Source organism: Pteropus vampyrus, unplaced genomic scaffold (assembly GCF_000151845.1).
Source record: "Pteropus vampyrus isolate Shadow unplaced genomic scaffold, Pvam_2.0 Scaffold109, whole genome shotgun sequence".
Classification (NCBI taxonomy): domain Eukaryota; kingdom Metazoa; phylum Chordata; class Mammalia; order Chiroptera; family Pteropodidae; genus Pteropus; species Pteropus vampyrus.
Genome location: NW_011888890.1, coordinates 6,425,455 through 6,440,059, shown reverse-complemented (window position 1 = coordinate 6,440,059; position 14,605 = coordinate 6,425,455). Strand labels below are relative to the sequence as shown.

Here is a 14,605-nt window from a genome sequence, read left to right as displayed (position 1 = left end):
AAAGGATTCTTTGGGAGGAGATGGGTGGTAATTATGTCCATTTACATGTAAATTTGTTAAATTTAAAAAAATTAGGCAACAAAATAATAGAAAATTTGTGATTCAACATAGTATAATGCACACACATCTAAAAGGACATATACTGGAATATCTATTGTGGTTATCTCTAGGTGGTAAGATTATAGGGGACTCTTTTTACCATTTTTAAACTTAGTGTTATATACGTATCATTTCTAATAAATATTTCTAAAAGAACTGTATAGGTAAATTATTGCTAAATTAAAATACTTTAACACAATCTTGGCAACTGACTCCACAATTTCATAAGAAAAACAGGATAGCTTTCTCATATCATTTGTTCTATACTTAGGATTCACTATTTCTGTTCCTCTGGCTAGATGGGCCAACAATTATATCTTATATAAATAGTCCAAAAATGATTGAGAATATATCTATCTATAGTTTATGCAGAAGCCCAATTCTTATATACACAGATCACTGACCAATGAATTCATATCAAGAACAAAATACCATTCATAATGACTTTATTACAAGAATATATATATTTTCCTCAAATAAAACTTCTTATCGTGAACTTTAAGGTATAATAGAAAAATAAAGCTTAGAAAATTAGTCACATTCCCAAACAAAATAAGAAAAATAATTTTAAATAGGTAGAAATATCTAATGTCAGCATTCAAAAGAAATGATTCCTCTTATTCAGTACTTTTAATATATTTCAAATGTTTATAAAAGAAGTGGATAAAGTCTTCCTGAAATCTGAATATTCTATGAGGTTGAGGAAAAAAAAAAGATCAGCAGTCAGGAAAAAAATGAAAAAACGAGCAAAAAAAAAGACAAAAATAAGAGGCAAAATTTAAAGGCCCTTAAGGGGGAAAAAAATTCCATGATAGGAGGACTTAGATTATGAGCAAATTTTAAGCCTAGCATAGTCAAGAAATGTCCATAGGAAAGAAAAGAGAATGTTATAGGGTATAATAAAAAAAAAAAGTTATATTCAAAACTATTAACTGAAGACTTTAAAAACTAGAAGGCATTTCATCTATTTGGTATGGTTTGAAACATAATCCTCCTATGAACATGTAGAATGCTATAAACGGCTTGTATGTTCTATCACATGAGTATTAAAGTGAGAAGAGCCCTCTGCATTAGAAAGCAGATGAATATATTCGCTATCTCAAATTTGATTGGCTAAAATTGAGATCATGATGCCCAATCTCCTCCTTGCACAAGTGTGGCTGAGGAATAACTCATCATACTTTTCTTCCCCTTGTGTTATTAAATGGCACACAGAGGCAATGAAGCCATGCTCTCCTTCAAGTTTGCTCTCTTCTGCCTATGCCAAGCATGATTTTTATTCTCTAGAACCATTTCTTCCTCAAAAGAGCTCGCCAAAGTTGTCATCCTTCCTATCAGCTGCCCCACTGGCTCTGGTGAGTGACATCCAGACATTTAAACTCAAAAGCTGCTTCAGAAGGGAGTTATTAAAATTCAAATGAGCTGGGCATATTGAAGAAGAAAACACTCGTTTGCATGCACACCTCAGCATTTGGCCATCCCATTTAGCCCCATAGAGCAGGGTCTGGTTTTGTTTTTGTAAATGGGCTTCCGAGGCGGAGGTCAGCCTCCCACGGTCCCCACCCCTCTGGGGTCATCATGAGTAATGTGGAAGGCTGAATAGACTCTCCTCTGAATCTAGTCAGCAAACCTGACAAGAAGGCAGCCCTCTCCCACAACCTGAAAATACCAAAAATCTGATTGGTAATATGGCATTTTTTAATACTTCACTTATCAGTTTAAAACAGCTTTCAGCAAGACTGCACATAACGTCATTGATGCCAGTTCCACCTGATTTTTTAGTTTTAGAGCAGAACATTTCCTTTTGTGCTATGACTGTATAATCATAAAAATGTTACATTTAACCAAGAATTTCCCTCAGGATTCAGAGAAAAATAATTTCTGCCAAGAAAAATGGATCTGGGGGACCAAATGACATTTTATTCACTAGAAAAGAAAGAGTCTATCTTTCATTTTTATTTTATTTCTCATGGAAATTATCTCACATTATCATCATTTAAAAATTTTATAAGATATCGGTGAGCAAAGTGACAAAAAATGAGCAAAAATATATATTCCTAGAAGTATTCTGGCCATGGAAATTTTAGATGCTCTTTTAGTAAAAATTCAATTTCTTACTAGTAAAGACATCTCTATTATATTATCTATTTTAAATAGACTTAATTTATGGCACTATAAACAATTAACTTCACATTATGTGTAATATTATGACATGTTTATATACATCATGTACAATGACATAATCATATTTTAATTAATTTTTTTATTGTGGTGACACTGATTAATGAAATCCAGTAAGTATCAACCATATATCAGTTTTTACTGAGGATATGTAGAAGCAAATCATGCTAACTCATGACCCTAAGATAATAGCACAATTTCTAAACTCCAGAAACTAAAGGAACTCATCTCCAAAGTATGAAAGTAGTTTATAGTCTGGAAGCTCCAGGGACTACTGTGCTTAGTAGGAAATCAGAAGACATGACTTTTAATGTCTCTTTCAATGGTGAGATTTTATTCTTCCACAACCTTTAATAATCAGACTTCCTTCCTCCAGATTTATTTTAATTTGTTTAAAACTTTTTTAAAAATAAAATTGGGATGATCTTGTTGTTAGGCACTGATTTTGCCCAGACTGACAACAAAACTAGCAAATATCAATGCAACTGATTCCTGAGCTGTGACATCTTGAGTTCTAATCCATTTTTTCCTCACAGCACTGAATAGTATATATGTTTCATTACAGAGTATTTATTTAATAAGACATATGGCATTCTTCTGGCTCTAGTTAAAACAAAAGGCACACAATCTCCGTCTTCAGGTTGCTTGCGCTCTAATGTAGGTGACAGCAACATAGAATCACAAAGGGATGAATGTTTGCAAAGAAGCAGAACATAAGCTAAAAATAAGACCCAGAGTCAGCGATTTTGGCAACACAGAGCGATCATACAAGGTTCAGGGAGAAAACCTACTTCCAAGCCAGGTCCTGAAACGCAAACCGTACCCAGGTGTGTCTTCTCTTGTTAGGTCACGCTCACTAGAAATTGACATGAAAAGTAACGTGCACTTTTACTTTTGAAATGACCCAATGGAAGATTAAGGTCTTTGCAGAGTCCCCCCCAAGGTCATTCATAGAGACTACACAGAGTGTATGTTGATGTACCATTTATTGTAGTTGGCCTCCTGGTCAACTGCATTGCAAAGATGATCTAGCAGAAGAAAATATCCACCCCTTCAGATTTGTATTGTTTAATACAATACAAGGCTGAAGGCACAGAAACTTAACATGTAGAAAGAATATTAAAATTCAAAAACTGTGTTTACTTGCCTTTTTTCCCTCCTGTAATGAAGAAGCCAATGGCTGCTCTGATAAAACTGCTTTCAGGCAAATAGCTATAGTCAGTAGGAACTGTGGAGACAGAAAATGATCAAATTAACCAGTGAACTTGGCAGGACTAATGAAGGAAAGATAATGATCTCATGCTGCCATATTAACCTAGAGACAAAAGCGGAGATGTTTATGCCATTAATCTCAGCGCAATACTCGGTAGTTACAACTAATTCTATTAGATTAAGTGACTGGCCTTGAAGTAATCATTTAGGCTATGCCAGCTATCTAAGACAGTAGGAATCCCAGTAGAGGCTGAAAAACCACAGAGGACAAAAATTTTACCGAAGTAGTTAAAAAAAAATCCTTCCCACGTTGGCACATCAATGAACCCTAATCCTGTGACCTTCTCAGTGTCAGCAAGGAGTCTGCTGGGCTTCCAGGCTGAGACCACCAGTCTAAGAGCTACTTCAGAACATCCTGAGTCACACATATGAACCATGGAAATACTACAATCAGTATTAATAGCAGCCAGTCTCTTCATAAGACAGGGACCTCTGAGTGACCAACATGTACAAATAACCAGATGCTGCTGACCTGGAATGGTGAAGCAGTGACATTTATGCCAGTTGAGTCTTGGGAGTTTCCTAGCTTCTTTTCCTCCCAGTTCCCCATAATTGTTTCATGAGGTGGTTTTTACTGAAGTAAATGGCTCAATTGGAAAATTCCATCAGAAACAAGCGGCTGTACTTTTCCAGACATATAGTCACATAGTTCTGAAGAACCTGGGTGTAGGATGATTCGCTATGACCTGACTTGAGTATATGTGGGCCAGACCATGTACCCCACAACATAACAATTAAAAGCCTTTGTAAAAAAGCAAAAGCCTGACACAAACATGCTATTTTACCAGGATATTGTGAGAGCACTGCCTTTCAAAAGTAGCATTACAAAGGGTTTCCAATATGACTAAGTTTTTCTTTTTCCCATTTTAATACGACAGCTTCCAAACATCTAAAGTTCATCATGTTGGGAATGCTACAGAGCAATATCCCATTTCTGTAGCTAAGGAGTGACCGAAAGTGAGGGAGACAGTAATTACAGAAATTACAGGGGCCTATGTTCATGGTAATGCTGTCCATAGACTACCTGTCAGAGGACATGTGAAACTAGATTTTAATGAGGAATCTTTGGCACCTAAACCTCTCTGGTCTGGGTCCAAGAGAGCTGGTGGGTCAAAATTCTATAAAGAACAAGGAGCAGACATAGGTCTCAGTGCATTACAGTAATGCCTCCTTAGCAAATCTCCAAGTGCAACATAAATTAAGAATGTGGGAATTGCAAATATTTCTTATTGCTTTTACAAAAAAGCTGGCAATAGAAAAAGCCATGTTATATTAACACCTAGGATTTCAGTTCCAAGGCCAAGGTGATGTACAATTGTAACTATTATTTTCTCAAAAGCAGGAGCCAGAAGAACTGCAGCCACATATGAAGAGAATTTTAATGAAATACTAGCAGTATTCAAACTATGATTACATCTAGTAAAATAAAAAGAACTCTAGTCCAGGCCTCAAGGACCTGGTTCCTTTTTTCTGGATTTGTCAGTAAACTAATTCTGTATGTAAGTAACGCCATTTTTCTGAGCCTCAGGTTCCTCATCTGTAAAATATGGGGTTAGATTCAGTGTCTAAACTCTTCCCTGAGGGAGGCAAAGAAGAAGAGTTCAGATCTGAGTTCTACGTTCGTGTCTACCACTAACTAACTGCCATGTGACCCTGGGTAGGTCAGGAAGCCTTTCCAAGGTGCATTTCCTTTGACGTGTAATAGGGAAGGTAATACCCACCCCTGAGGGTTGCTGTGAAGGTTAATGCTCTTAACTAAGTACATAGCCTCCAGTCAGCAATCCCTCCTTGCGGCTCCAGTGCCCTATGGCTCTAATCTTACCAGAGGTTCTACTTTGATTGGAGGACAGAATAGATAGATGAAGATGTCCCAGAAGCCAGATTGCATTGGACTGAAGACCAATCACCCCAGATACACTGATGACCTATGGATGAAAATGTAACAGTTCAGTGACAGGGCAAGATCCAAACTCCGTTCCATAAAAGTCCACTCATGGAAAGTCACTAATCTTTTATGAGGTCGTAACTTGTCTGGTAATGAGAAGTTCTAGGACAAGTGGTATCATTTGTCTAGTATACTAAACCTGGGACATAAAGGTTATCAACAAGCATTGCTGAATGACTGAATCAATGAATGAATGAATCAATCAATGATGATAGAAGAAGGAACCAGTGCTTGTCTCAGGTATCACTGACTCAGATTGGTCTCAAAAGAATTTTTCAAAAAATGGGAAAAGAAAATCCCAAAATTGAAAAAGAGGTGATAGTTTCTCTCAAGATTAAAATACCTCTAAAAAATGAAAGGAGATATTATTTTGTTCTCTTCTTTAAATAATGTTTTATTATTTTATCATTCATAATAAGCATTTTAAAATTAGTTCAAATCACAGCTTTTCCTCCCTAGTTATAGGAACTTAAGCTTCAGTAGAATTTTTTTTAGATTATTCATATTCATACATGCATTTAAAAAAGTTTCTTCTGTTCAGAGGTTTATGTTTGCTTTAAAAAATATGAATTACTAAAACTTCTTTAAGTTTACAGGTGTTGTAATCAACTATATTTTACAAAGATGAAAACAAGTATACTAAGTGAAAAGACTAGACTACAAAGTTCTATATACAGTAAGAATACCAACTATGCAAAGAAAATTAGAATCCTTGAAAAGAAATATGACCAAATATTAGAAGCCACTTGCTTCAGGCTGGAAGGACCATTAGTAGTATTTTTTCAGCTACTTTTACTCTGTACCTTCACATTTCATACAATAACATAATAAGTTTTTAAAAATAAAAATCTTAAGATATAAAATCATTTCTCAGCAGATGAATGTTTATTCTTTATCCAAGGATAATGCTAACAATGATTTACCCAAATATTTTTATCAGTGACATTGAACTAGTGATACTTGATCATTCTGCTTAGGTATCTGCACTGCCCTCTGATCACCTTCCATTTTTCCTTCTCCTAAGGGCCTGACATTCCTCACAGGGTCAGGTTTTAATTTTTAAGGAAACCAAATGACAACTTAAGTTAACTCAAAAATGCCAGTTTTCTTTTTTTTCCCAAGGCATTGCATGTTTGTCAGTAAATGTACGACCATAAACCACTTTCAAATGCCCCTTGAATTCACCATGAATAACCAGAGATTTAATTTTCGACGTAAGTTTGTCTCATGAAAGAGAAAAATGACAACAAAGGGGAATATCTGTTTCCCTACCTGAAGATTTTAAATTCCTTTTCTCACCTGTGTTATGGTTCTGATGACTTCATTAAGTCTGGCTTGAAAATGAGAGGTCTGTATGGCTTCTGACTTCAGCTGAAAGAAAAATGAGAAATACCCACCCCAACATCCCAGAAAAAGTAAATATTGATATTCCCAGTGGAGGAGCGATCATCTTCTGAGCTATGGAATAATTTATCATTATGTCCTTATATTTCGAAAACAAAAGCTGTGAGCTCCTTGAGAGCAGAACCCATTCTTATAAACCGTTATAGTATAAACAAAGGAATTCCTTAGAATTACATAAAAAGTTACACATATGCCCACTGTGGAAAACATTTTAAAGTGAAAAAATAATTACAGTGATATAAATTTAAACATTACATATGCAAAATGGAGTTTCTTATGAATGACTTGACATTTCTTATGATCCGGTCATTTTTTTCTCAGGTAGGGAACTTTGTAGAAAGTATACAAGTTCACTAGGTTTAATTCCTATAAACCAAATAAAATAAGAAACAAATCTCTAGAGAAAGAATTCTCAGCAAAGAGCAGTTTTCCCCACATCAGGTCACTAAAAACTCCACTATAATCATTACCACAAGCATATATTCTTTTGTCATTAGCACACTGAGATACTGGGCATTCTCCTCTTGCCATGGCTATGTACACATTTAGATTGCTTCCTTTTTCTTTTTCTTTTTTTTTTTTTACCTGCATTATATCTCCTTCGGAGCCTACCAAGGCTACCATACCATGAAGAGCTGCCAAGCAAAGCATCGTGGGCGTGCCCTGAAAACAAAGCGTCAGAATACGTCAATGGGGAAATAGTCCTTGGGTTTGAATTCTATAAAACTTATTATATCATAGAGAAATAAATAGTTGAAATGATACTTTGTAGGGTCAACATAACATGTATCACTGAACTAAACTGACTTGAATAAAGTAATAGGTTAGTTGTTAGATCATAGGTGGCTTCTTGTTTTTATTTTTAAAAAAATACAATGCTGTTCTAAAATTAAATGACAAAATAGCCAGTTTTTTTTAATTGTAATAGTTGACAGATGTATCATTTATAAGAGATGAAAAGTATACGTTCCTCTTGTTTGAAATTGCCTGTTCTTTTATTAAGCTATATACCTTAGCAGCACCTATAAATGGTTCAATTAAGTAGGCTTTTTTCCTTTATAAAAAAAATAAAACAACATGCAACGGATGACTCTTACCTCTGCTAGAACAATTCTGATCCAGGCAGGGAGCAGTTTGTTGCCTAAGTCTTCAGCTTTCCCATGTCCGCATACAGACAAGCCGTGAACTATGTTCCCTAAGGCCAAGGCAAAACCTGAGGTCTGTTATAAAGAAATAAAACAAGGGGTAAGGAAAAAAAATAATGGCACAGATCAAAAAAATTTACATATAGCAACACGAGCACTTCTAGGGGCTCCCTTTCCTCCCACCAAGCTCTTTAACCATCCGTAAATCAGAGATTTGCATATTTTTAAAATCTAGACTTTGGTTTGCAAGAGAAACTACAGTCTAATTGCAAAAGATTCAGCTGCAGTTGAGTGATTTATCTGAGGAAAATAATACTGCATTATTGAGCAACTTGGCTCAAATGACCCAAATTCTCAGAAGGGGTTAGGGTGAAATACCAAAGTAGATCACACAAGCTCAATTAACTCCCAAGCAAGAAGAGAAAATGTCCCATAAAGAGCACCACATACAGAAACTTCTACATTTTGATGTTACAAAACCTATTATAAGCGAGCAGGCGTATAATCCATAAAATAGTAACAATACCATATAATATAAGCTTAAAACCAGTGAATCCTGAAATAACCCACACTGGCCAATATTAAGACTTAGGACAAACCTTAAAAAAAAAAAAATTACCACCAATGGAGATATTCTAGAGCATGTGCAATCAGATGGAACGTTACTTTTCAATTTTTAAAATTGTGGTAAAAATACATAGAACATAAAATTGACCATTTTAACCATTTTTAACTGTGCATACAGTTCAGTGGTATTAAGTACATTCATACTGTGTGCAACAACTACTGGTCTCCAGAACTCTTCATCATGCAAAACTGAAACTCTCTACCTATTAGATGGTAACTCCACATTACCCCGTCCCCCAGCCTCTGGCAATCACCATTCTACTTTCTAGCTCTAGGTACATCATAAAAATAGAATCATATAGTATTTGCCTTTGTGTGATTGGCCTATTTCACTTAGCATAATGACCTTAAGGTTCATCCTTGTTTCAGCTCATGACAGGATCTCCTTCCTTTTTGTGGTTGAATAATATTTCAGAGGGAACATTCAAAGGTATTTAATTTACAAGTATTTAAATATTCCCATACATATTCAGCCATGAGCAGAGATTTTCTGCCTTGAATGTGCTGTGGCTTGACCTTGCCAGAACCCTCTACACATTCATAGCTATACAAATTGTTGTCTCTGACTCTTATATTCCCAGCCACGTTTTAAGATTTTATAAATACAGAGCAACAGTTGGAGAGAGAGTAAAGCCTTTGTATTTTCTCAGACCAAAAGAGAATCAAGTCTATAGGAGGAGACAGAGGATGTGACTGCTGGCTATAGCTGTGAGAGAAGAGAATAATTAGAAGTTCCTCAGTTCTGGGCACGAAAATAGACCATTACACTCTAATTCAGAGTAAGTCAAAATCAGCATGAGACCCATAGGGAGAAACAGGCAGGGTACACATTCCAACCTGCTGGTTGTTCTCTACCAACAGTCGAAGCTTGTTCATAATATCTTCAGCCTCTGCAGCCTCAATAATTCCAGCACTGAATGCTGATGTGCACACACAGCTAATGGTATAGGCAAGGACCTGAGAAGACAGCAGACAAATGTTTCTTCATGAGGGAAAATAAAAGAACATGGTTTAGTTGGCACAAATACTCTGTGAAACTCCTCCCCAAGATAAAGATTGCCTTCAAATACACCAACTACAGACTGTGGACTGTTTTATTCCTGATTTATATTTCCTAACAATGTTATGAGGTGGGTGTCATTATTTCTTCTTTATAGATATTGGACTTTGAAGGTCAAGTAGACATAGCCAGCAAGTGACAGAGGTAAGATTCAAATCCAGATCTTTATACTCTAAACCAAAAACTTCCTTTATCAACTTAGAACACAGCATCTATCAAGAGTAGAAGCAGATTTTCATAACGGTGGACGTTACTACGATCCAAGGCCAAACAGCAGAGGAAACTCAAAGACGTGAAAGAAATACTGCTACATTAAAATTCCTTAGTAGCAGTAGTGGAGCATAAAGGACCACGACTGTGGGCTTCATAGTTAGAAAAATTGTGTAGAGTAGAGACAATGCTCCTTACTCATTAGCACTGGTAGGATAATTTAACAAGTAAATGCATAAATAAATAAATGAAGAAATGAACACATGACAAATAAAAAAGAGTATGCGGAGTAGAGACAGAATACTCAGGTGTGTGTCCCAAAGTGACTATTTATTGGCTAAGTAACTTTGGGCAAGTCAATCTATTTGAGCCTTAGTTTTTGCAAATCACAGTTAATCACTCCTCCCTCCTGCTTTGTGTTTTCATGATGAAACCCTCCCTTACAAAGATGCTCTTAAGACAGAGTGGAAATATTCAACTCCTACTGGTTGATATAGCATGACAGAAGGAAGCAGTTTCTAAGGGATATATTGGATAATAAAACATCAGAAGGGAGAAAAAAATGCTTGCTCAAGGCCTTATAAATCAAAACATCAAGGCAGACAGATAAAAACCTTGCTTTCATTTATTAATTGAATTGCTCCTCAGTTGCAAAGTTTCCCCCTTTTGCTTGAAAGAAAATATGTACTTTTAAATTGTGCTCTGCCCCACTTTAAAAATGGAAATGTGGTGCATGCATGTCTTAGAACAAAACTTCAACCCTCCATGCCCCAAAGAAATTCACCGATTCAACAAGTCCCTTTGCTGAAAGCAGAGGAGCTGAGCAGGGAAACACAGCAGCCATTATGTACTCATCAATAGCTCGTGGGCAGGCCGGGACAAAATAGAATCTGCTCTAATGAGAGGGAGAATCTGGCCAGGCCAAGAGGTCGTCTCCAGCGCTCCCACAGAAGAGCACAGACGGTCCAGCTTCACCTGGGCACAACAGACACACAAGCCTCAGATGTTCTCTGTCAACACGGTCGACACTCACAGACTGTGTCACATGAACTGCGATTCTGCACATGTTTGCGCCTAAACAGAAAAAGCTCTTCATTTAATCTGGTAAGGGGAATTTCCTCAATCATTTTTCCTGCTAGCTAATATTTAAAAAGCAAATGCCTTTTCGATCCACAGTTTAAGCTTCTTCCTGGTCATCCTTCAAAGTTACGTTTGGCTTGGGCATAATTCTAAAATCTCCATTTAACCTTCCTCCAGAAATTGCAGGTCTTCTTAGAAAGTACCTCCTAGTGATGCTGACTTAGGTTTTTGTATTCACTAAAAGTTCTTATCTTATATGCCACATTTAAGTCTACGTTGATTTAAATAGCTGTACAATTTAAAACCTCATGATCTAATATATAGGTTGTTTGCCATTCAGATTTTCTCCTTGTCCCAGTTGACACTGAGGAAGAATTTAATTTTAGGGTTACCAAAATGTGAGAAGTAGAAAATAAGCAGCAACAGGAAAATAAAAGACAGAAAAGGGAAAAAAACCATAACCTCATCTCCTACCTCCTGAAATGTTCTGCTCTGGCTCCCACTGTCATCGAGGTATGTAGAAAGCTTCCGAAGTGATGCTGCCACATGAACTCGTGACTCCATTTGGCTGCTGTGGCTCATGAGGGACAGAACAAGTCCAACTCCCAATATACAGCCCGTGCTTGGATGCCAAAAAAGATCAGGTGTTAAAATCACAAGAATCCATGTCATCGCTCCTCACTTATCATAGGAGTTTACGGTGCTCTGCAATCCGAGGTGAGACAACTAGATTCTAATTCTGCTGCCTGCTATGTAAGTGTGTCCTATGAGCCACCACAAGTATACCCACCTCCCCTCAAAAGGAATGCTTTATGTCAAAACGGGTGTCAGTGGCCCATGCTAGTGCTGTGTACCCACTGGAAAAACAAACAAACAAAAACATGAAATAGTTTGACTTCAACTCTACCTTAAGGAGAGAAGGAAGTATAAAAAGTAGTCAAACCAGCTCTATCTCCGCCCTTAGAGAAATGCCCTGGCCTTCTCTCCACCCCTCCCCCCTACGCCCCTCCCCGCCCTGCCTGTGTGCACTATGCACTATGACTAACTGCATGAGGACAGAAAAGACTAAATTTCAGGATATGAGCTGAGGACATCTGACTAATAACAGGGTGAATAAATGAGAGGCATGATTATGAGATACTGCTAAGTGCTTCATGTTTCCTAGTCAACTTCAACAAGTGGAATTTCTTTCTTAAAGAAATTGTGCATTTGTCAGCACACCATGACATTAATCCTCTTCTCCCCTCTGATCCCGTGGGGTACCACTGGGTCAGAAGAGAAAATGGACAAATGACAGGCTTGTCAAAAGTTACCCCATGTGATGATTCAATTGGAATCTTGGGCTTTGTGTCTCAATTCTCCTGAAAGAACACATATCCATTTAAATAAATGAATTGTTCTCCCAGAAAACTTCTAGCTAGTATGATAAAAAAATGCAGCTTTGGGATGATTTTTTTACTTTTTTTTTAAAAAAAGTTGTCATCACTATTGTTTTTCAAATTGAGAGCATGCTGAGTTTTTCAGAAATTGTCCTCACTCTGATTTGGCTTGCCTCTCATCATATCTGCTGCTTAAGAAGACATCCAGAGCATTTCTCCAATGACATATTTCAATACCTGTAGTCATTTTGCTCTTATATAAGCATCTGTCTCCTTCGCTGGCATCGAAAACCTTCACGTCGTTTCATGAATGTATTAATTGCTTCCCCCCAATACCTCTGTGCAAATGGAGCTTCCACATATGATAAGAGACCCCAAAAAGAAGGAGAGCCTACAGGATTTGCTCAAGGTCATGGAAAGAGTTTCCAGCAGAGCATGGCCAGAAGATGGAGGTTTCTATTCTCAGCCTTCTGTGCCATCTGCCAAACCCCAGCCCCTCTCAGGTGCTGCAAGATGCCTATGAGAAGGCAAATAGCTCAAGCGTGTTTTCTAGGTTCTACTGCATAACAGCCTAGGATTAGAAAATTTTTTGTAAAGAAGCTACTGCAGTAACAATTCATCATTAGTCAGGCAGAAATGCTGTTACGGCTTACATGAATTTAACAAGCTCAACTAGCATAATACATTTCCAACCAGTTAAGTCGGCATCTAATGTCTGAGCACTGCATGCTTTTGAGACAAAGTACATTTCTGAAAGAGAAGAGACCACTCTTTATTAGTATGGACTTAAGTCTTTCTTTTCATTTAGAATCTACAGGGAAGTTTTCCTGACTATCTTTCTATACTGATGTATATAAAATTTTGATAGAATTATACCAAAGATATAGTTAGACAAAATGTGATTAATACATTGAAAAATTTTTTTGCTCCCCCGCTGACTATTTAACTGCTAGCTACGCTTAGGATTTCAAATGTTACTTCCTCAGGGACACTCTTCCTGGCCCAGCAGGGAACCACTTTAGCATTCTCCCATAGCATCTATACTAATTTACTTCAGACAATTTTAATTATAAACTCTGATAAGGATTGTTTGGGGGACTACTTAATTACAATCCACCTCTGTTGCTAGCCTGCAAGCTCCATGAGGGTGAGTACCTTTTACGTTTTTTCCTCACCACGATATCTGTGGCACCTAGTATACTGCTGGATGGGGACAGGCATCCAGCCAATATTTACTGAATGCTGAAGAACTGACCAAGTGCAGCATTTTAAGAGAGTCTAAGGTGGAGAGATGTTCTACAAAAACAAAAACAAAAACAAAAACCAAGACTTCATTCTTTTGGTTAACTTGATATTTTGTTAATTTTGGCAAAATTGATGAGTAATAAAATTCACTGGATCCAAGATTCTATCAAGAAAACTTGATTTCTATTTCCTGCCAGACTAATATAAGAAAAATGGGTGTTAGGTTCATGTGGAAAAGGATTCCTTTTAAAGTTCGCTTAAGTAAGTATTGGGGTTTGTCTCTCTCAATAAATAGGCAGGTATATAAATCTTGCTCTTTGGGCTATTCTGGGCACAGAAAAATCTCTATCCCTCGGACTGAAGCTCCTCCCTTACCATCCCGAGGCCCATGGGCACAAAGGCTTAGAAAAAGAGATCCTGGCTTTTAGTTCAAATTTACCTAAATATTATTACAGCATAATTATTCTTAGGCAAGGTTACCATTCACTAATGATTCATTTGCCACAGTGGTAATTATTGGACTGTTGTAATATGTGAATATATAATCTAACTATATTTTGTGCCAATATAAATGTTAAGAGTCTATGCATTTATTCACCTTCTAAATTGTTTCCTTCTCTTTTGTCTCATTTTTTCCGACATGCACCACGAAGGCAGTTCTAAATCTTTATTCCTGATGTTTCCTTCTGATTTCCAAATCTTCTATATTTTATTTCTTGTCCTAAGTCTTAAAGATTCTCCCAAGTGCCTAGTTCAGTATTGCCACATTTACCTCATTCTAGCTTCCCTTTGATATATCTGCCAGCTCTAATCCAAGAATAACTTGGGCAGAGGAAACTTTCACATCTTTCTGTTCACTGAAAACAGAAGGGGTTAGGTGTTGGTGTCTCAGATGAAACAAAAACAAATTAAAATATCAGGTATAAAATTGAGGTTTTGAAATTGCTAACAAATCTTC

The 14,605-nt window shown here is 36.9% G+C and overlaps 1 protein-coding gene across 3 annotated transcripts in view; it reads right to left on the bottom strand.

Moving 5' to 3' along the window:
• Positions 1–14,605, bottom strand: part of FOCAD (focadhesin) — a 270,313-nt gene that overhangs the window by 30,167 nt on the left and 225,541 nt on the right. For all 3 annotated transcript variants that reach the window (XM_023533725.1, XM_023533726.1, XM_023533727.1), the window contains 7 exons: positions 11,498–11,645; positions 9,511–9,630; positions 7,999–8,121; positions 7,487–7,564; positions 6,797–6,868; positions 5,375–5,477; positions 3,428–3,508 (listed from right to left, as the gene is read on the bottom strand). In XM_023533725.1, the coding sequence (XP_023389493.1) occupies positions 3,428–3,508; positions 5,375–5,477; positions 6,797–6,868; positions 7,487–7,564; positions 7,999–8,121; positions 9,511–9,630; positions 11,498–11,645 (725 nt within the window). The remainder of the gene's footprint in view (positions 1–3,427; positions 3,509–5,374; positions 5,478–6,796; positions 6,869–7,486; positions 7,565–7,998; positions 8,122–9,510; positions 9,631–11,497; positions 11,646–14,605) is intronic.